The sequence below is a fragment of the Halichoeres trimaculatus genome, unplaced genomic scaffold, assembly GCF_033239565.1.
Source record: "Halichoeres trimaculatus isolate MK-OKI-2021-1 unplaced genomic scaffold, fHalTri1.1 fHalTri1_scaffold_15, whole genome shotgun sequence".
Taxonomy (NCBI): Eukaryota; Metazoa; Chordata; class Actinopteri; order Labriformes; family Labridae; genus Halichoeres; species Halichoeres trimaculatus.
The window spans coordinates 17,376,079-17,398,519 of record NW_027437193.1 but is presented as its reverse complement, the minus strand read 5'-3'; the positions used below and the strand labels follow the sequence as shown (position 1 = coordinate 17,398,519).

Sequence of the window (22,441 nt, the reverse complement as noted above, 5' to 3'; positions counted from 1 at the left end):
AAATGAAGAAAATGTCACAAAAAAGTCTCTGAAGAAATCCTCTGAATATCTGCTCAATGTATAAAACTAAGAAAGAGATGGCATGCTTTACCCACCAAACACTCGTATAGACTCAAAGCTTACTCGTCCTATAGAGACATTTGTAGGTTCACTCTCACCCAGCACTGGAGGCGAGTGAATCTCAGCAGCCTGACTTAGTGTTTATGAGGCTTACATCCAGGCCGGTCGGTGTAGCTGCTGCTCCCACTGGGATCAGCCGGTGAATTATGGGTCTCTTTGAAGTCATTTCAACCTGAGATACTGCTCGTCCTCTGTTGCATTATGTGTCAGTATTCCTGACAGGCACGCTGCTATCATTCCCATAGAGAGGAGAAAAGTGAAATTTATACATTCGTCTCTGCGGCTGAGCTGGCTGCTTGCTATTTCACAGAGATGGGGATGTATACTCTCACAGAAAACCAGCTTCTATGGTTGTGAATGTCATATATGGAATCATGGCCTTGAACTTGATGTACATTTGCTGAAAGATAGTATGTGGAGTATCACAGCAGGCTCTTACGTATTGATGTTTTCCTGTCCAGAGAGTAACCAAACAAAATGTGAGCAGTCCAGGCTGTAGCAAATTAAGCATGTGGCATGAAGACAGAAACTGCCAAAGCAAAGGATGTCAATATTTTAAGGTAAACAATCTCTGAAGGTAAACAATACTGTTTCACAAAAATCATTTCAGGGGAGGTCTCCATTTTTTCAAATTTCAGGTTATGAATTTTGCATATGTCTTGGCAAGGCTGAGTGAGTGACAGGAGGCTTAACTGAAGCTGTAAGCCAGGAGGCTGAGAGCCCAGCACAACTCCTCTCTGTCTCTGTGAGGTCAAAGGATAGTTTGCTGCTGCAGAAATATTTATCCTCATTCATGTGCACTTCCTTGTGCAGCTTTGCTGTAAGCACACCTTTGAATATAAATGAGAAAAATCTCAAATTACATTGTAATTATTATTTTTACCACCAATGGTTCAAGTTACTTTGTGAGGATCAGAAGCTCTCAGAGATTCTTTCACCAGCTCTGCTGCTGTTGCCTGGATTGCAGGACAGGATGCTGTTCCTCTTTCCACTTTTTGAGATGTTAAGTTCCTCAGACATTCAATGTCATTGTTTCTTAATTCTCAAAAAGAAAACATTTGTTCCTTAATGTTAGCAGGACTAGGGGTGAATTAAGCTCTTTTGGATTAATCTGTTGTGATGTTCCCAAACTTTTCAGCCAGTGACCCCCAAAACAGTGCTGTCAGAGACCTTAAATCATTTAAAGAAAAAGCAAAAGATGCTTAATTTAGCTAATCAGTTGAAAACTAGGCTACCTTTGTGTAGACACTATGATTCATTTATATTTTCTAAATAATTTGTACATTATATTGAATTTGCTTTGGTCTGATAGTGCAAAAACAGTTAAAAAATACTAGAGGTGTCTCAGTCCAATATTGATATCGGATATCGGTCCGATTTCAGCAAAAAAAACAAGTATCGGTATCGTATCGGGATGCATCTAAAATCTCCGATATAAGCACTCAGATATAAGCAGTTTCTGTTACCCATTGGTTAATAATAAACGGGTCAGTTTTTCCTCATACCTACTGTTACTGACTACTGTTTTTTTTGTTTGAATAATATCACTTAATCAAGCCTTTTCTAACATGACAGACATACTACAAAATAAGTGATAAAAGTATGCATGTTTAATGCTGATATCGTATCGGATTAATATCGGTATCGGCCAATACTCAATGCTGCAGTATCGGTATCGTATCGAAAGTGAAAATGTAATATCGGGACATCCCTAAAAAATACAGATAACATAAATATAAAAAATGTTAGAAATATAAAATAAGACTTTGCTCTACGGAGTGTGAAAAAAAAAGAAATGTATACATGAATTAGATAAACATGTGGACAAAATGACAGTTTGTGAAGTCAGTTGGAGATTGTGCATACCAGTGCAAACGAGCTTTTCTGCATTAATGTGTAATGTAAAGCATCTCTGGGAGAGGGAGCCAGGGGTCCAGTTGCAGATGGGACTATAGAAACCGTTTCTGTAGCGTTAAGTTTTGGTCCTGAGGGGCCACAGCCTCCTGCCTGAGGCAAGTGTTTTAAAGAGTTTTTGTCCAGGTGGGAGCGGTCAGCCGCATTCCCCCCTGCTCGCCTCAGGGTCCTGGAGGTGTACAGGTCCAGGAGTGATGGGAGACAGCAGCCAATCACCTTCTCCAATGAGCGATTAATACACTACATACTGCCCTTGTCTTTGGAAGCAGCACACCAGATGGTGATGGACTTAAGGACCCTAAGGTTCCTCTGTTGCCACTAACATTGTCATTATCATGGCTCAGTCATTTTGGTAACAGATAATGTCTATGTTTGTTCATATTTTTACAGTATTGGATAAAATCTACAATCATAAATAGTCTTTTAGTTTGGCAGGCAATTCACAAACCCTCAGGGGAGCGCAACCACTGAATAATAGATTCTGGTAATGTTCCTCTATACCAGTCCCATTCCATCAGGTGTCTTTTTTTGCTATTGTTTGTTTAAATCATTGCCCTGTGATCACAAAGGCGCAGCTTTCATTTGATGTTAAGATTGAGTTCTGGTGTCATTTTGTTGTTGTCAGTGAACTTGGTTACATAACAGTTAATGTTTGTGTCAAGTGACAGCGGTTTTTTCTTGGGGAGAATTAAACAGACAGGATATTCAGGAGGCTTTCGAGACAAAAGAAAGTATTCTTTTAAAAGGAGAAAACTGTGAGGTGACACTTTTATGGTAGGTTGGGTTTTATTGAGATTACTTTTCAGAAGTGCAGCTTCAGGAATAAAAAGTAAAACTCAGATAGAGATGTGTACGAGTAAAGCAGGAAGGCATAAATGTTGCATATGGTGACCTACGATGAATGTTTGAATCAAATGTTTGCATAAAACAAGTCTGAGGAGTTCAAAGGTTATTCACTTTGTTTAAAGTGAGTTTTCTATGTGAAATCAGTAAAGTGGAGGGAATTAAGAAGCTAACAGTGCTTCAGCTTTTGAATGTAAATTAACTTCCTCACAGCTTTGTTATGACAGGGTGGCTCCGTTATCTTTAAGTTCATCCTAAAAGAAAGGAGGGCTCTGTGGTCAGCACAGACAGCAGATGATATGCAAGTTATCAAAATAGATGGTGTTGAGAATGTGTTTGGTGGGTATAATGACAGGGTTTTCAAACTATCTCTGGCATTCGCTCTTAAGGACTCCACACTACTCATTGGATTTAGAGGCACTCTCCCTCTCTGTCACTCTCATCTCATTTTTTCTCTTTGTCACTACTGGCCCCTCCTCTCCCACGTTTCCAAATCCTCTGTAGCTTTTCCTTTCCTCTTATCTCCCATCTCTCAGTGCAGCAGAGCAGTGATCAAGAGGAGGTAGTCAGAGAGCTATGGTTTGATCTGTGACCTTACCTGTGTTTCTCTGGGAAAATCACCAAATGACCAAATTGAGCTCTCAGAAGCAGCTGAAAATATCAGATCAGAGCATATGATGGGAGCTGATCATTATTTGAAATTACTGAGCATTATGCCTCTCATCTTTTCTTTTATCTGACAGAAAATAGCAGCCTTAACAAGTGGTGCTTTCTACTGAAAGTGTCGTAACTGGGCTCAAGTATGGCAATAAATGGCTCCTGCCCACCTTGGTGTTTTTAGACAAATTACATCTCCAATTGTGTCTTTATCTTGGTGTATATATTTCCAGTAATAGTCAAGGTGATATTGGAGTCTTAAAATGGCAGAGAGGATTCAGAAGAGGGGGTATTTGTCAGACAGACTGATGAGCCACATTTAGAGTCTGGTATCATCACAGATTCCTCTGAATGATGGAGCTCCAGGAAACTTTGAAACACAGATTCTTTCAAGACTCAGCTGCAACTTCATATACAACTTTATTCATTGTTACATTATGTCCTCTCAATACACTCTAGCCTTTTTTAAAAACTCTTTTATTTTCATGTTGCAGGTGAGATGATACTCTTCAGGTGGAAAACAACTGTTCATTTTTCCACTTATTAACCAGCTACCACTTAAAGATATGGGCTGAGAATGTCTTTGAAGATGATTTTACTGACTCAACAAAGATTTATTTGTGCAGCTCAAAAACAGTATCTCATTTTTCTTGGTTTTTGTTATTTTCTTTTTATTAAACCCGTCTTGTAACTCTGCCAAAGCCCATACTGTGTTGTTATCTGTGGTTGCTGCATGTCTGTTTTAAGCAATTTGGTCAGCATCTCTATGACTTTGCTCCTTGTGTGCTTAAGCATCCCAACTGTGTTGTTTAACGAAAACATAAATCAGAACCATTTCTGTTTAATCTCATCTCTGCTGGTTACCGGTCAGCTGGTAACCACCAACCTTAAGTTCTCTGCAGGCCCAAGCAACACAGGAAATGAACAGATATCAGCTGTCAAGATACTTTGCCATCTTTTGTTCACTAATTTAAACTTGGCCTGAAGTCATAGGGGAGTGGTTAATTGGAGGATCTGGAGACTTCCAGGTGGGATGGTCAGATTTGGGGCTGCGAGGGCTGTCGTCTATGAAATATTGAAATATACCACAGAAGCTGCTAACAGTGTCCCTGGACCACCTGCACTGGCAGCTCATAGGTCATGATCAGAAGTGGGCCGGCCTGAGACATGAGCCTCCAGGGCTGAAAATGGGTACCACTCAAGGCCTGTTGAACACCCCAATGTTTTACAATGAAACAGATATAATGTCGAAAAATTCTGAAATATTTGGTCTTTTAGAATTTAATAATCAATGCCCCAAAGATTTATTTATATAAAACTTCAAAATGTTGTAAGCTTTGATATAAGCTCTCACTGACATTTTTATCTTATAAAGTGACACAAATTGTGGCTTAAAGGTCCCATATTGTGCAAAAATCTTTTAGTGAAATTTGTGGGTCTTTGGCTTTCCTCCCAGCCCACAAAATGTGATATTTATTGACAAAACCTGTACTTTTTTTGACCAATCAGGAGCAATTCAGACCTGATTGGTCCACCCGAGCAGATATTTCTCCAGCAGCGGGGAGGAGAATGCCAAAGTTGAAGAGCCATCACTGCTCTTTTTTTGGCTGTAAACAGCCACATAGTTCCATCAAGCTTCCCATCTGAGGAGAAGACAAGACTAAGTGGCTAGTTCATTTATCAAGGAAATGTGCCAGCTACACTCAGTAAAACTGTGCATGTGTGTGCTAGTCACTTCATGGCCGACTGCTTTTCAAACTTTGGACAGTACAACAGAAAGCTAGCGAAGAGACTGGTCCTGAATCCAGGCTCGTTACCAACCATCCGCCAACAAAGGTGTGAATGAGCTTCTTTCATCCTGTTGCACATGAAAAGGTTTAGTTATTTATTTATTTATTTTACTGCATTTTTCCTGAATTTTGAAAGCCAGCCTTTCCACCCCATAGAGATAGCTTGAGGCATCTAGAGACACAATATTGCTCAACCATTCAAGGCCTTTATACTTGAGCTTGGGGATTATGTAAGTTTTTTTTTTTTTTTAATTTTGTGCCGCTGAGGATGAGTTAAATAAAATAATAACAAAGAAAGCTCTGACCCCCTTTTTTAGTCTAATGACCTGAGTTGCACATTTTTGACATTTGAACACAAAAACTAGAGTTGATCTCAGTGCACACATCAATGCACTGTCTTGTTTACACACAGCAAAGTCACACTCCCAGCTGCCCACACATGCACACACAACATTATATCATTAGTGGTGATGAAGTGCCGTGCCACGCCGTGACCTGCAGCAGGCGAGTTGATCACGCTGTCAATTAGTTCTCTCTCGGTCCACTAATTATCCTGTCACATCCTGCCGGCGTGTCGTGGAGGTTCGATGGGAAAACAACACCAGCTCCCTGTTTCCTGGGTTAACAGGTCAATGAGCCGTTTCAGATACCGAAGGCCTGATTAGTCGTACCTGGTGGCCTGGAAGAGGAGGGGGTGGGGGGTTGCTTGTGTGGGTGGAGGAGAGAGAAGGGAGGAGGAAGATGAAGGCTTCAGCTCAGGCAGACACCCCCTAGCCTTTCTTTCAACGGTGATGGCTGAATTTGGCATTTGGTGTAGACATTCCTGCTGCCCTAAGGATGAATGTTAAGGACTGTCAAGAAATACACTTATTTTCAGAAAAGAAATAAGCACATTTTTTGTTATCAGCAGTTTCCTAGAGACCACAGAGCTGGTTAAGAGGTTTTTAATACAGTTTTCATTTCAGGATAGTAATACAGACATGTAGGTTGAGGTGAGAAGAGAGGTGGGCAGGTGGTGACAGGCTCAGAGGATGAACCGTGTCTCTTGGGCTTAAAATATTAGACAAGTGAATGAGGTGGATCCTGGAGCCCAGGGGAAATATATCAGTAGATTCTTAATACACCAAAAAACATCAATCTTCTTCCTCAGTCTTTGTAGTCTTTTGTTGCTCACTGACAGACTGAAAGAATTAAAAGAATACGGTTTTGGGGGGTGACAGGTTCAGAGATCCTGGGTCTGTTTGATCAAGCTAATGTCACACTCCAAACATGTAGTGTGACTTAAATAACAGAGGCTGAGTTTCAGACTAAAGACAAGAGATAGATTTTCATTGACAGGTTACACCAGGTTTAGATTCCACGATAAATAAGTCTCTTTTTGGAGGGAGACAGTTTGGACTGTTGGTGGATAGAGGCTGAACCTTCGGTCCGTTTCCTGCACGCCACACTCTCCTCTGGAGTTTAACCTTTGTTGCTCATTCTGTCTGGAGACAAAAAGGCATTTTTATTTCTTTGTCTCATTTTTTTTTTGCCTTTTTTGAGAGATAAAATGGTGAACAGATGGGGTGAAATGCAATGAAGGAAAGGTTGTCCACTTCAAAGACTGTGTCCTCTATACATTTCACACATGGTTGAATTTTCCAGGCTAAACCTTTGTTTTAACATACAGTTATCTTTATTCTTAAGTAGGTCTGCTCTAAACTTCATTTTCTTTAAACTTTATTTTGCTTCTTCTGCACAAACTGTCTCTATTCTCCAATTCTCTCTTCCTGTCTTGTCTGTTCTGTTCTGTTCACTTTTGATCGCTCTCATTATTGGAACAAACTTTTTTATTTCCCCTGAGTGCAGACAAAAATCTGAACCCTCCGGTCTGTTTTGTATTCCAACTCCAGCCTGAGTGAATGTACCCACTTGACGATAACACCACTTGGTTTCTTTCCCAACTGTTTCCAACCTGGTTTCTAGCCCAGCACTCAGTTCGCATTTAGTTTTACCAACATCACACCCTTGGCCCTTGTAAATAACACACTCACCTCCTTTCAGGCATTTATAGAGAGCAGAGGCAACATTTTGACTACAGTTGATGCAGAAAGAGACATCGAGAACCAGTTTGCTGGCCTTTAAGAAAACAGTGACTCAGACTCCGTCATCAGTCCTGTCTGGACTCAGATAATAATCCCTTTCATCCTGCATGTCTGATATAAACATATTCCATCCTTGAGACGCAGTTCAGCCCCTCACTGCTCCCTCGCTCAGCATGATGCATTTGTGTCCATATCCCTTTTATATATATATATATATATATATATATATATATATATATATATATATATATATATATATATATATAAAATATATCCTCTGTGTGTGTGTGTGTGTGTGTGTGTGTGTGTGTGTGTGTGTGTATATACGTGCACAGGTAGAGGTGTTTTGTTTGGTATAATAACGCCTGATAAATGAGGAGTCTGCCCTGCTGACAGAGGGTCCCATTAACATGTACCGCTTGGCTCCCCTTGCAATCCTTCACACACACACACACACAAACACACACACACACACACACACACACACACACACACACACACACACACACACACACACACACACACACAGAATGGGGGTAATCAATGGGATGATTTAATAGCATCTGTTGGGTGTCCGCAGGGAGTGAACAACATTCATCGCTTTGTGAATCTACGGAAGCTTTGTGCAACAGATACAGAGGTTTTAGGCGTAAAATGTTGCACGCTTTGAAATAAATGCTGCAAAATTATTAAAAAGGAAAATATATTAACTCTTCATGCATCCACCAGCAGGTGCTTGAATATACCTGTCTTTCACATCCAACATCCAGCTAACAATCAGTTATCATTTGATGTCATCCCATTTGTTGTGGTTTCACTTAAACCACTGCTTACTCTCATAGACAGTAAAAAAAATGGACATCATCTTGCTCGGCTCGAAGTAAGGTCTCCACAAAAACTGCTCCCCCCAGTGGCTGGCTGCAGTATAGGCTAAAAAATCTGGCTCTCCAGTCATTCCAGATGGGCTGTGGTCAAACTGTAAAAAATTAATACACCTCGTAGAAATGTTTCTCACGTTTAATTGTTGTGGTGATTTTGAGATATCATTTGGCTGTCTTGTATTCAAGTCCTCTTTTTTCTAAAAAGTTTCATTTTCATTAGTTATACAAGGTTAAAAACAAGGCTTTATGTAACGTTTAAAGATGATTGACGGCTACTGTTTTTGTGTATTTTTTCGGGGATGTTAAAATATGTCGGGAGGTGGAGTCATGAAGTGATTAGACTCTCAAAAGAAAAAAAAATATATTATTTTTGTCACCCAGCTCCACTCAGATTCTTCCAGAATCCCTCATCGCCTCTAATGCGCAGACTCTGGCTGCTATTGCTGCCAGTGGCTTTGCCTGTGACGGGGGTATTTTGGCTTCAAAACCGTACAATGATAAATGGCGGAGCCACACTGTCCACTCTATATACAGTCTATGGTTACTCTGCTCAACACCCCCATTGCTGCTACTATGGCACTGCACTGTTTGGTCTGTATCGATAAGAAATTTGCAGACATAGACAAAAGAATTCAGACAATTGGCATGTATTGGGGCATAAATGAGACCTAAAGATTTTGAAAAAAAAAAAAAAAAACACTGATTCTACTCTTAAGCCAACCCTTTACACATGTTTTGTGTTTGGAAATATCAAGAACATGGAAACTTTACTGTTGAGTACACAGGCCATTAGGCATTAGCAAGACTGTTGATCTCCTGTCTTCTCTGGTTCTGATTATCTGCACTGATTTGTGCCTGTGGTCAACTTACTATTAAACACACTGGCCTGTGTTTTAATGGAGATGGCAATATTTTTAAATTATATTTTACCATTGATGACTGTAAGCAGTTGGGCTGAACAGACTGTGTAATGGTTACTCTAAGAAGTCATCATAATTACAGACAGCAGATCACTTAACTGCTATAAAACTTGGGTCATGTTGAAATCAAGTGCCTATCGCTGGACTGTAAATATAAAGCCCATGCAGAAGTGTTAAAAAACTGCTGTTCACTGAGGGCCTGCTTGAGGCTGACTGCAGAAACACAGGAAACTACAACACCAAGCTAAAAATGCTGACTTTTACAGCACTGATAAACATGTTTACAGCTTTGTCTGAATAGTTCATTACTACAGCACACACTGTGAAGATGTGAAGTTCTCAACTATTGACTTTTGAAGTTATTAAACTTCAAAGTTTTGCCCATATAAGGGCATGGCTCACTTGACTGGCAGCTAGGCACCCTATAGCTGTTCGCAAAGAGGGTAAAGACCTGCCTCTTTGCGTTAACCTAACTGGAGCAAAGATGGGTTGAGTTCAGCATTTTCAATATGGTGGGCTTTAAAACTGCATCAGAAACAAATGAGTGGCGTCACAGTGTCTATGTCCATATTTTGTACCGTCTATAATTATATAGCTTTACACAACAAAAAGTAATGACTTAACATCTACAAAAACAACAAACAGAAGGTAGAAGTTAGAAGAGGAGGTCATGTTTACAGGTTTTATTGAAAGACCCAGTGAGATTGAAACTGAAGCTGCAAAAGAGATGACGAGTAACAGGAGTGAGAATCTCTGTCCAGGTATCAGGACCAGATGATTCATTACAACTCAACAGCTGATTTTCACAGTGAGCGATATTTAAGAAACAGAAATTTCATCATTCAGCATTTTCCCTGGTCTTTCGACAGCTTGAGTTCATCTGGATAATTCTGCTGCAGTTTAAAAACTCTGTAAAAGATGAACACCAGAGATTGTTATAAAACTTTGCAAATAAGTTTTCAGCCTTTTCCCCCTTTTTCTATAATGATGCAGCTGATACAAGAAACTTTGGGATTCAGATGAGAGAACATGAGTCAGCCTGGGATAGACTGATGATTCATACAGTCGACCCTCTACAGTTCTTCTACATTGCATCATATCAGAGCTTAGCTTATACTTAACATACTGCGAAAATAATGGTGAGAATAACAATGAGAAAAAGTAAGGATTCAGAGAGTGTCAGGACTGTTAGCTGTTTTAGAAACCTATCAGCCAGTTTTACAAGAATGAACATACATATGACAAATAAAAACCCCTGATGTAGGAGTAAAGCCTGTGGTGGGGTAATGATTCAAGGTAAATCAAACAGGGATGAACATACAGTTTGTCAGAGCTCCTTCTATAAAATAATAAAAAGTACTCTTTTAAAGCTTTTGATGTGTGTTATATAAAACCTGAGAAATTTAGTGATAAATAAATAAGTTACGAATGTGAAATAAGATTCAAAAAGCCTGCTTACCTTATCTTTGTCTCCATGATTCTCCGCCTCTGCATCACAGTGAAAAGTTTTTTCAGCTTCAGTGGAAACCTGCAGCATATGGCATCAGTCCAGTAAGATAATTAAACATGTGCACAGAACCAGAGTTAACTCTAATTAAAATAAAGCCAACAGTTTCTATTACACCTCACTGACGAGTGTTTAAAACTAAAACGTTGCTCTGTGTGTTAGAGTGGTGTGTGGTTTATGACACAGCAGTAGCTCTGATTCTACTCGTACTGAGACGTGTGTGTACACAGTGAATACAGATAAGTGCCAAAAGTACCGAGACCAAAACTTTTTCTCTGAGGTGTTTTGATGCACACTCTCATAATTCATCCCATGCCTGAAAATGTTGTTGCCCTCACTGATGGGAGTGTATGAAATGCAGTGTGTATTGTGTGGCCCTCACACAGCAGCACATCAGTTCATGTGTCCGTGTGGATATTTTTCTTTCCAGTGTTGTTTTGACACGCCGTCACTTTTTTATTACTCCTCCCAGACTTTTTTCTCCAGCTTAATGTGAACTGATGTTTCCTCTGTCCAAGCAGCCTCTCGCTGTCCTTTGAAAAATGTGTCTATCTCAGAGCCCCCGTGCTCTCTGAAATCTTTCCGGTGACAGGACAAGGCTATTTTCTGATAAAATTCCTCTGTCTCAGAGAAAATTAACAAACAGCCTTGATTCTTAGACAACAACATATCTGGAGGGAATGTTTTTTTTGTGTTTGAAAAGTTTCTGTTCTCAAGGTCTCAAAGGAATTTACACAACTTCTTTTTGTTCGTGAGGCTTCAGCAAGCCTGGAAAAAGCTACAACTGGAGATGAAATATTTCAGTTGATGATGGAGGGAAACAAGTGTCTTCATACTAGTGCTTTTTCATGTCTGGTTCATTAAAAGGGATGAACAAATATTGAAGGGATAACAACAAGTCAAAGTGCACCACTCAACATGACAAAGCAGTGTTTTTGTTTTTTCTTCATATGTTTTTAACCGTTTTTCTTCTTCTCTTGTGTTTCTCTTACAGTTCAGCAGATGAGAAGTTTCGCTGGAACAACCAAGGTAATATTTCCTCTTAATTGCTCTCAGTGCATTTTTTCTGCTCCTCTATTGTTTTCCTTCCAGCACACTGCATACCGCTGACTCTGCTTATTACAGCAGTCACCACTGTAACAATCCCCCATCATGCACCAGTAATGTTATTGATGCAGTCCTGTGCTGGAACTATTGTTACTGTAGTAAAAATGCTCGATCAAAGTCAAAGTGTGTGTTTAAAAAGGCGTACGGCAACAGGAAAGAGCCATCTCTCAAACTCTCTCTTAGGACGATCAGCTACAGCCACAGGTTCACACAGCGTTAACAAAAATCTCAGTGTAGTTTACCTATCATCCATCCATCCATCCATCCATCCATCCATCCATCCATCCATCCATCCATCCATCCATCCATCCATCCATCCATCCATCCATCTATCCATCCATCCATCCATCTGTCCATTAATTCTTTTATCAGCCATCTATTCATCAGACTATCTAGCCATTTATCATTCATCCATCCATCTATCCATCCATCTGTTTATTTATTTACACTCTATCTATCCATCCATTTAACCATTTATCGGTTTAGAATAGAATAGAATAGAATAGAACTTTATTGTCATTGTAACAAGAGCAACGAAATTGAAGTAACAGCAGCAATCAAGAAAACAAAAGTAAGAAAGTGTATAGAAAGTGCAAAAAGGTCCACAAGAAAATAGATGATGACAGCTTGTCCATCATTCTCCAGTTCAGCCAGCCTCCACCTCCACAGGGTCCAGGACTGAGCTTCTTCAGTCATGCTCCATCTCTGTCTCCTAGATCCTGTCTGCTAAGCAGCAGGTGAAGCTCTTCCAATGTGGCGTTGGTGTCTGATGTTAGCTCCGTTAGCCATGTCTGTAAATAGCATGATACTACTCTGCCCTCTGCTATTCCCTCTGTTGCTGGGTTAGCATGGTTAGCTCGTCCATCTTATTGGAGATAGATCTTACGTTCCCAATAACGATGGATGGAAGGACAGGTCCATGTCGTCACTTCTTAGCTCACACCTGAGAACCAGCACATTGCCCTCACCTCCTTCTCCTCACCTTCTGGGAAGACATCAGGCCTTACACCAGTTGGCATTGACATGCTACAGGCTGCTAACAGCTGAGTTCACATGTAAATGCAGCCATGGTTTCATGTAAGATCTCCAGATAAACACAGGGGAAAAAGTAGTAAAAATATTGCTGAAGCCACAAAAAGTTTGGTGTCCATGACCAACAATGAGCCATTCAAAGTAATGATCCACTCCAAATACAAAGATTACAAAAAAGAGACGACAAAAATTACAAGAAACGGACAAAGAAGAGAGAGCTGCTGCAAAAGGCAGTCATAGCCAGGCAGCACCTGGCAACCAATCCATTATCCACCTATCTAACCTATCCATTATCCACCTATCTAACCTATCCATTATCCACCCATCCATTTATCAGTTTGTTTGATTTTTGATTTTGATTTATTTGAGGTCCTTCTGAAGACTCAAAATGCAGTTGCTCTTTCATTTGAATTTGTTGGTTACTGGTTTAATTTCTAAAACTGAAAACTGTAGACAGCTTGTTGAGAAAAAACCCAAAAGCTATGTCTCCTAAGGTAGAGAAGTCTGGTTGGTTGGTGATACAGACTGAAGGTATACTCTGATTCAGGAAGGTACTTAGTTGGAGAAACACGTCCAAAGTTCGATTGATCTCTTTCTGTCTTTGCCTGTAAGGTAGCTCTCTTTGAGCTGTTGAGGTTACATTGATTATCTGAGTTCAGGATTGGTGACCCCTGCCAACAAAGAGCTGACCGAAGGCGTGCAGTCAGAACTGGTCACACTGTGACCGTGTGGTGTGGGCTGTGGTCCACTTCCATCTGTGCATTTCTGAACAAAACTCACTGTGTGCCTACAGTGAAAACCTTTACAGGCTCCTGTTGGACTTTTTGATCCCTTTATCATTCACAAACCATTTAAAAATAAAATAACTTAAAAAAAAAAAACATACACTCTGCAACAGGCAGCTTTAGAAATGAGTTTCAGTTCATGTGTGTGTGAGAGAAGTAAATCCAGAGAAATGCCTCTGACTGCACAGGAAACCTTTCACTAAAAGCATCGACACCATCAGTCTGCTGTTGTGTCCACCCGAGTCAATAAAAATCAGCCTCCTAAATCCTCCCACTAAAACCTCTGCTATTACTGTCCCTCTCCCTCCTTCCTGATAAGAGATTTATGTTGCTCCTAAGACTCATTTGTAAGGTTTTATCCTCTCTGAGTTGAAGACTTTGGACATGTTATCAGTCTCTCTGACAGACTAACGGTCTGGTGTCAGAGTACATGAAGACGCCTCAGAGACCTAAAACCACCAAAAACATTGGATTGGACATTGGATCAGCAGGTTCTTTTTCTTTATCTTGAATTCATTTTTATTTATGTGATTTATTTGAAAAAAAAAAGTTAAGATGTGTGTAAATAGGCTAAGTTGGCAAAAACTGATCAAAGTTGTGACGGCTGAATGGACATCCTTGCAAAGCTGCAAGTGTCTTGAAAGCTCTTTACTTACTTAGAGGTGGGGTCAGCCCACAGTAGATGAGGCTCATGTCAGGTTCAGGAAATCATGGCTACAGGAAGTTTAGACTTTTGAGTCAGTGTAAGTCACATTTCCTCTTGCCTTTCCTCCTCTTCTCTATTTATCTGGTACAGAGCTCTGCAGGAGCCTTATTTTTCAATCACTCATCTTTTTCAATTTTGGTTTAGTGGAAGAAGAGTGGTGATCACTGATTGTATCTTTTTACAGCATTATCACAAGTGTTAGCTAATGTACCGTGCATCATTACCAAAGACTTTTAGTTGAACTAAAAACCAAAATGGCTCTTTCCATGTACAGTGCTAAAAACAAGAAGGCGTGAACTTATATTAAAGTATGCAAAACAAAGACTCTCAGTCACTATGGACCAGTTATTTATTTCAAAAATAATATCTTAGTCTTGGAATTTATGGCCAGTAAAATTAGCCTAAGTCTGGATTTACATGTTCAACAGAAAATCATGAATGCTGCACTAGTTGCTCCAATCTTGTGTTTACAGTAACCCTCTCAACAACTCCTGCAGGGCTTTGATACTCCTTTTTAATGTGCATTATTTTCTCCTGTCTGTTTTCTTTTTGTTGTGTAAATAGACGGGCAGAAGGACATAGAAGAGGAGCTGACGACAGGTTTGGAGCTGGTGGACTCCTGCATCCGCTCCCTCCAGGAGTCCGGCATCTTGGACTCCCAGGACACCACAGACAGTAAGGACTTCTTCTTGTCTTTGTTGGGTCCAAAGGATAGTCCAGAGAAGAAAAAAAGGTAAAATGAAAACAAAGACAAGCAGGTATTGATATTTTGGCTTAATAACGTGATGAATGTGTGAGGATCTACAAAGTACTGCTTTTAAAAAGCAGACACCATGCCCACATAATCCTTCAGAGAAATATCAGATTAATAAAAGAGTGTGGTCAGTCAGATAATTAGTAAAAGAAGACAATGAGGCCCTTTTCATAAAATGTAATCAAGCTGTTAAAATCCTCATCTAATCAGAGAAGGTACTTATTCTGATTAGAAAAGATGAGGATGATATTTCATTTGATTAATCACATTTCTCTGAAGTGCTACTTGTCAAAAAAAGATCATTTTAAGTAAAAGACTGGCTCATAAAAATAGTGATTCATGAAATCTTCACCACTCCCTCACAGTTTGCCCAGCAGGATTACGTCTTTCACAGGCTCTTTTTCTAAAGACAAGATTCTCTTTTCTGTTGGTGACACACTCTTTTGTCTGTCACGTCATGGTGAATATTCATGCTTTTGATATCTGCTCGGTTTATACCAAATATACTTTGAAAGTCTTTCCATAAATCCTCTTTTTTCTGTGCTCCAGAAAACTTTTCACAAGTTTAGGCCGCCACAAACTGAGATTTCAGAAGACAAGACAAGGCGGCTTTATTTGTACAGCACATTTCAAACATAGACACAATTCAAAGCGCTTCACATAGAAAGAAGAAAAGCTTCAGAGTGACATTTAAAACAATGAAAAAGAAAGACAAATACAGAAGCTACTTTAAACCTAACACTGAACAGAGCAAATCAACAGTAATACTGATCTCTTTCCTGCTGGTAACATTTGTGTTTGTTCGGGGGGCAGAATAGGGTACGAGATATTAGAAAAAAGTGCCTGTACACATCCTGCAGACTTCGAGAGATGTCAACATTTTTCAGAAGCTTTTTCAATTTAACAAGTAAAAGCTGTGCCAATGTCTACTGACCTTGCTTTTTTATTCACAGTAACTTCTGAGATGAGTTTGTAGCTTTTCACATGCTAAATACTTAGTTACATTCAGTCAGGCGTTTATTTATTCATTTTGTAGATAACTGATTAACAGCCCTGCTGCGGCTTTAACAGAAAGAAGAAGAATCCGGTGGTTACTCTCAGTGTTTTTTGTTTGTTGTTGTTTTTTTTGGATAATCTTTTACATTAAACAAAGACTCATTTATTAACACAAATAAGTGCCCATGCCCAACAGTGTTTTTTGCACTGACATCTATTCACTATCAATGCAATCCATTCCAGGCTTACTGACCTCAGTATCAGCTGTGTTTTGACCCTTTGCATTGAATCAACTTTTCTGAAACACTCAATCTAATGTCACTTTTCCATCTCCAACCAAACAAAATCAAGAAAGGACCCCCTGTCATTAACTTTTTCTCAAAGTGTGGAAGAGTTTCATTCTGTAATAAAACAAACCATCTTTGTATTTTTTAAGAGCTGCTGCTAATGCTACAAGTTAAAGAGAAACAGAAGTGCCAGTTAACAGCAGTGAGAAGCGCTGTAATATAGAGACCCTGGCCATCTTAAGTGCAAAAACGGCAATTAGTGGAAACAGGCCCTTAAGCAATCTCTTATGAAAAGATATTGACGCAAACAAAACTCCAGTACATTGTGTGTCCATTTGAGTCAGATTCTAACAGCCAAGAAAATTTCCTTTGGTCTCAAATTAACACTCCAACTTCCAAGGCAGGTATTTTGACTGCTTTCAAAATTTGCAACATCTTGTTGTAATAAATCCTTTGCACCAGTAAGACCCTGACTTTTCCTTAATGTGCGTATATTTTATTCTAACATAGTTTTATCATTAAAATTTCAAAGCACTGAAGAGATCTGAGTATTACTACCTAAATGACTACAGCAGTCAGATTGACTGCATGCTATGTACAGGGGGTGTCATACTTCAGTATTTGCTGCATTTTCCCGCTCTTTCTTCTGCTCGATTGTTTTTTTTTTCTTATCATTTTTATTTTTTTTAATGCACTGTGAATCGTAAATCTATTCAAAGCTTCAATCAAACCCAAAAAGTGGCATAAATGACAACTAGATGAAGAATCGACGGATATGGAGGCTTCAGCCCTGCTTCAGAGCCTTGAGAAAGATTCTGATGGAGGAGCAGGTTCAGAGAATGATGTCTCTTGATGTTTGGAAGAAGGTTCATCTAGCTCTTATTCGTTATAATTTCCTTCTTGTGCCCTGATGTGTTTCTTAACTTTCTATTAATTCATTCTGAGATCTTTATTGACTATCCAAATTATATGCAAATTATGTCTGAGCAGTCAAAATGACTGCTATGGTCATTCTACCGTTGCAAAATTCTGATAGGCTGAGTGTTAAAACACTCATTTTTACAACAGGAAACAAAAAGACACATCTGCATGCTATAGAGGGATTATTTGTTTATCAACAATGGCGGATATGCGCGCAACTTGGGTGCAGAAGCACCCAAGTTAAATAAGCAAAGTGAAATCTGTATTTTGAGTATCAGCAGGTATTATTGCTTGTTTGCAGTCAAACCTGGTTAACTGAGGTTGGATAAAGAATACACATTTTATTACACACACACAGACGTCGCTGGTGTATCAGTGTGAAGTGCGACCCTGTTAACTGGTGACTCTCAGCCGTTAATGGCATAGGTAAATCACATAGGTTTATCACGGCTGCCATTAGCATGGTCGCTATTAACGCCGAAACACCGGTTGCACTGTAACGGTCGAAACTTGACAGGAGTTGCCTCTATTGTGTAGTATTGTTTTTGACAGCTGTCAACTTGTCTAAATGAATGGAGCTAAATGCTGCTTCTGCGGTCGAGATGTGTGCACATCTTTATAACGACGTAGACTGTTAATTCTATAGTAAGTCTAAGAATTGTGCATCGATTTATATCATTAGTGGTGCAGCTAAATGACTGACTGGTGGGTGTCCCAGAGCTGTCGGCTAGGAGACCAAAAGCCAAGCAGCATCCCTGGTCTGAAAATATGAGACAGTACGGAAGTGCATAAACCTGCTGAAGTCACATACACACCAAGCCAAAAAAGGAGCGTTTTCACCACAGAAAAAAACCTATTTATAGCTTGGTACAAAAGGTCTCTGAATGGGGAGTGAATTTTTTTCTAATTCCGGAGTTTGGATGATAATAGGATTGCAAGTTCACCAATCCAAAGAAATGTCAAACTTTTCTAGTTCAGCCAAACACAGAGGTCTCACAGTACTGATCATTTCAGATTAGTTTGAATAGCTTTGAGAATCTCATTGCATTTAAATACCAAGCTTGCAATATTTACAGTGCTGTTATCACTGGTTTTCAATCTCACAGGTATGAAATAGAGGAAAGGTTTGAACTCTGAACCACAGGTAACAAGCTGAAGAAGAGCAGCATGATGTCTTTATCAACCTGTGTAAAACAGGTAAAACCACGGACTACAGGAAACCTTTTAGTCTCTTAAAAAGTAGCTCCTAGGACTAGAAGTTTCTGTTATTTTTGGCAGAAGTGCAGCTTAAGTGTAGCTTTAAAGTGGCTGGCAGAAATAGTCACTGGAGAAGTTTTCACAGAGGCTGCTTTGCTGTATTATTTCTGGAGTTCAAAGCATTTGTTTTTAGGAGCTCTCAGAGAGATCCTGAACATCTCCCCGTGCCTCTCTGCTCCACTCATCTTGTTTCATTAGGTCCCGGGGATGATCCCCACGTCTTTTGTACAGTCGACCCCAGGGGAGGGAGGTAGCTGTCAGGAGACATGCAGAGTCGTGCCAGTAGTTTGATATGCTAATCCGTCCTCACCAAGGTGTCAGCTGGCCTGCTGTTCACAGTGCAGGGAGGAGAGGCACACACACACATACACACACACATACACACATGCATGAGCTGTGTGTGCACATAAACAAGCATGCATATATAACAACACATGAAGCATAAATCATCATCAGTCATGAAGAAAAACAAGGAAGTGTATCTGCTCTCATGCTTGGTGGGCTGGTTTATGCACAAGTCTGCAACACTAACAGACACACACATGCACGGAAATGATGGAACAGTAATTTTGTTTGATGTTTTTGAAGCTTAAATAACGGTTACGTAAGAGAACACCTGACAAATCTAAAAAAAGAAACGTAAAACAAATAAAAAGAGCCAGCGGGGGACAGATGGGGAGAGGCAAAAATATGATGGGAGAAATAGAAAGTCAACATGTCAAACCCACTGGATGATTAGCTCACTGCTGCCATTGGGAGGCTGTGGAGGGATGAAACAATCAACAGTTGACTGAATCAGGAATCGAAATTAAAGATTTTCAACCGCAGAGCTCAGATTGTCTTTAATAACAACCTCACACTGTTAGAGTCTCAGCTGGAATAAATTAACAGTTCCTGTGTAGAAAAGAGAAGCCTGGTCTCGTCCTCCTTTGTTTAAAATCAAGGAGCCATTGTTTAAGAAATTACTGAGGGTGCTTGGTGATAAAACTGTCACCATCTGCCATCCGACGGTCAATTTGTTGTTGTTAAATTACCACAAAGAAAAATAAAAACGGTATACGCACTCAAACTAAGCTCATGCAGGAGACTTCATGTTATTCTGTGTGTGTTTGCAGTCATCATGGACAGTGCATGCAGCTGTGTGTATTTCCAGGCTGTGGGTATGTATGTGTGTGTGTGTGTGTGTGTGTGTGTGTCTTCAGCAAGTCTCCAAAAATAGAAACATGATGAAATATTCAAATGTGTCAATAGAGAAGGATGGCCTTGACGTGGGAGAAAAGCCACTCAACTCTTTTGCGTGTGTGAATGACAGAAGAGGAGATTACTGAGCCCCAGCAGGTCTGCAGGGTCAGACGGTCTATGACTATATTTCATGCATGCAGGTATAAGGAGGGTGTGTGTGTGTGTGTGAAAGGGAGAGTGTTAAGTTGACTCTGAAAAGATATTAAAATGTGCAGGCAGAGGCTTCCTTTTTGGCACCCCATTACTGTCTTTCTAATAAACTAATACATCCCCATCTTTTTACTGCACAAACACACACACACACACACACACACACCCTCACCATCAGATGGATTCAGTAGAGCCTTCAGTGTTTGCCATCTGACTGATAATGTATTTATGAACCCCCCTCACTCCCCTAAAGGCTCCACTAGCCATATGAAGCACACCTAAAGTGGCAAACAAAAACTGTGGAAAACATCCTCTGGCTTTGTGCACACACACATCTGTCGGTGTGTGATGTGTGTGTGTGAATCCATCTGGAACAGGCCTGCCATGCAAACACTTAAGCTGAATTATGAGTTGTTGTTCGTCTGCGTGTACATTTGACTATTCTAGACACAGAGTCCTTGACCTAGTAAACTCAGCCAGCACCCTTAGTTTAATATCAAGTTTTAAATAATTCACAATCACCAGCTTCACCGCCTACAGGAGACATCGGCGCTGCTTTAAGTGACTTTTCACTTTGGTTGAGCTTTATTTTTCCAACCCTCTCATCCAGAGCGACTCCATTTTGCCGTCAGCTGCTGATTCTATCCGTCCCACTCTGTTGATGTTGACCGCTGGCACGCTACGATTTTTCATCTTCTCTTGTTTAAAAATCACAAACAAGTGATGTTTCTTCTTGTGCCTCTCTTGGTTTGTTTCTGCCACTGCCAGCAGAAAAAAAGTGACATCAGCGGAGATTAAAGGCACAGTGGCTGTTGACGGAGGACGGCTCAACAACTCCTCTGAGAGCACAAATACTGAGAACTGGGAATTTATCGGTCTATTTGGAGCTGATATAATGTAGAGAAGTTATTTTCCAGTGCAGTGGGTTGTTTGCCAGAAAAGCAAACAGATGTGACAGCTTCAAAAATGACTAGAGTTCACTTTCTATCTGCTACATCAACATTGGACTGGGGGAAATTGTGTTTATAGGACCATTAAAAAGTTTAATGTCTGTAATTAAAGTTGTTAGTAAGGCACGTCTCTGCAATCATTGCCAGAAATAAATGAATCAAGGCTGCATCAACACTTTATGATGACTTTAATAGGAGGGATGGGAGAGTTTTGGCACTTACACATCATGTCCTCCTCTGTCCACGTTTAATCATTCAATTATAATCATTTTAAACTTTTATGGAGCCACAGAGGTATATTTACAGATTACAATTGGTAAAATGCCTTGTTTGCTCTGCAGGTATGAACAATGTCTAAATCCAGTGCCTGCAAACAGCATCAGAGCACAGAGGGACTATTTTCCTCGTTTTATACTGGCTGCATATGCGGCTGAAGCATGGCTTCATTTTTGTTTTCATCTCTGTACGCATTTGAATGGATTAGAGCTCTCAGATCATTGGCATGAGACACATATCTCAAACGCATGTCTCGCACGCCACAAGTCTCGAGGTAAGGAGGTCTTTGCCAAAGTGTCTCTTGGCTCTTGGCTAAAATAGAAACTTGCATGACCTTGTAACAGCGGTCGTTACACCTACATCTGAAGAACATCTTCAAGTGATGGAATATAAAGGGTGGTAACGCATCCTATAGGCTTTTCAAAGTAAAAGTCTGTTAATTTTCTTCTTTTTTTTTTTTTTTACTAATTGCTTGTTTTCTGATCTTTCCAGCAATGTTTTTTTTCTTCTTCTTCCTCTTATAAAAATAATGGAGAAGCTTATCAGGCAGGTCATGGGTGCCACAATAACGCAGTGACGTGTTATGAATTGTATTTCTGTTTGTGCATCTCTGCTTGCCCTGTCTGTATACTGTGGTTCGTTTAGTTCATTTTCATTCAAGACTCTGTGAGGACTTCATAGGTGATTTTAAAATAGTCTAATTTTTGTATATTTGCATGTTCATAATCCACAACTGAAAAGTAGATTGTGAAACTTTATTTCTAAATGTAATTTCTCAGTATCCAAGTCCAGGTCGCAATTTCTTGCAAGAGCCCAAAGTGATTAATGCCAGACCTGAAGTCCTTTTGTTGACACTATAGTGTCTAGAAAAGTTTCGCATTGAGTAGTGAGTTCACCAAGTAAGGATAAAATCAAGGTCTGACCTTTTTCCTGAAGAGAGGGTTTTCTGAGGACACTCTAAACAGACAGTCTGCTCACCTTCTGGACACTGAACTACGTCACAAACTGGGTTTCCAAAGTTTAATTGTTGTCACCTTTCAAACAATAGCTGCATGTAACTACAAATAACTACATTACCTTTTACCTTGTGGCTTTGCATCCTTGGATAAGTTGTCTTGAAGAAAATCAAAAATAGTTTTAGAAAAAAACCCCACTTTCTATTTATTTGCTTCAAGAACAAATGCATGCCTTATTGCATTCTAGTGATAGTGGGTGAAGATAGTGCTAATGGGAAATGGAGTCTTTATTTCAGAAAAATGCTG

The 22,441-nt window shown here is 39.9% G+C and overlaps 1 protein-coding gene across 6 annotated transcripts in view; it reads left to right on the top strand.

Moving 5' to 3' along the window:
• ctnnd2b (catenin (cadherin-associated protein), delta 2b) overlaps positions 1-22,441 on the top strand; it is a 215,625-nt gene that overhangs the window by 110,270 nt on the left and 82,914 nt on the right. For all 6 annotated transcript variants that reach the window (XM_074688273.1, XM_074688270.1, XM_074688268.1 and 3 more), the window contains 2 exons: positions 11,711-11,745; positions 14,911-15,021. In XM_074688273.1, the coding sequence (XP_074544374.1) occupies positions 11,711-11,745; positions 14,911-15,021 (146 nt within the window). The remainder of the gene's footprint in view (positions 1-11,710; positions 11,746-14,910; positions 15,022-22,441) is intronic.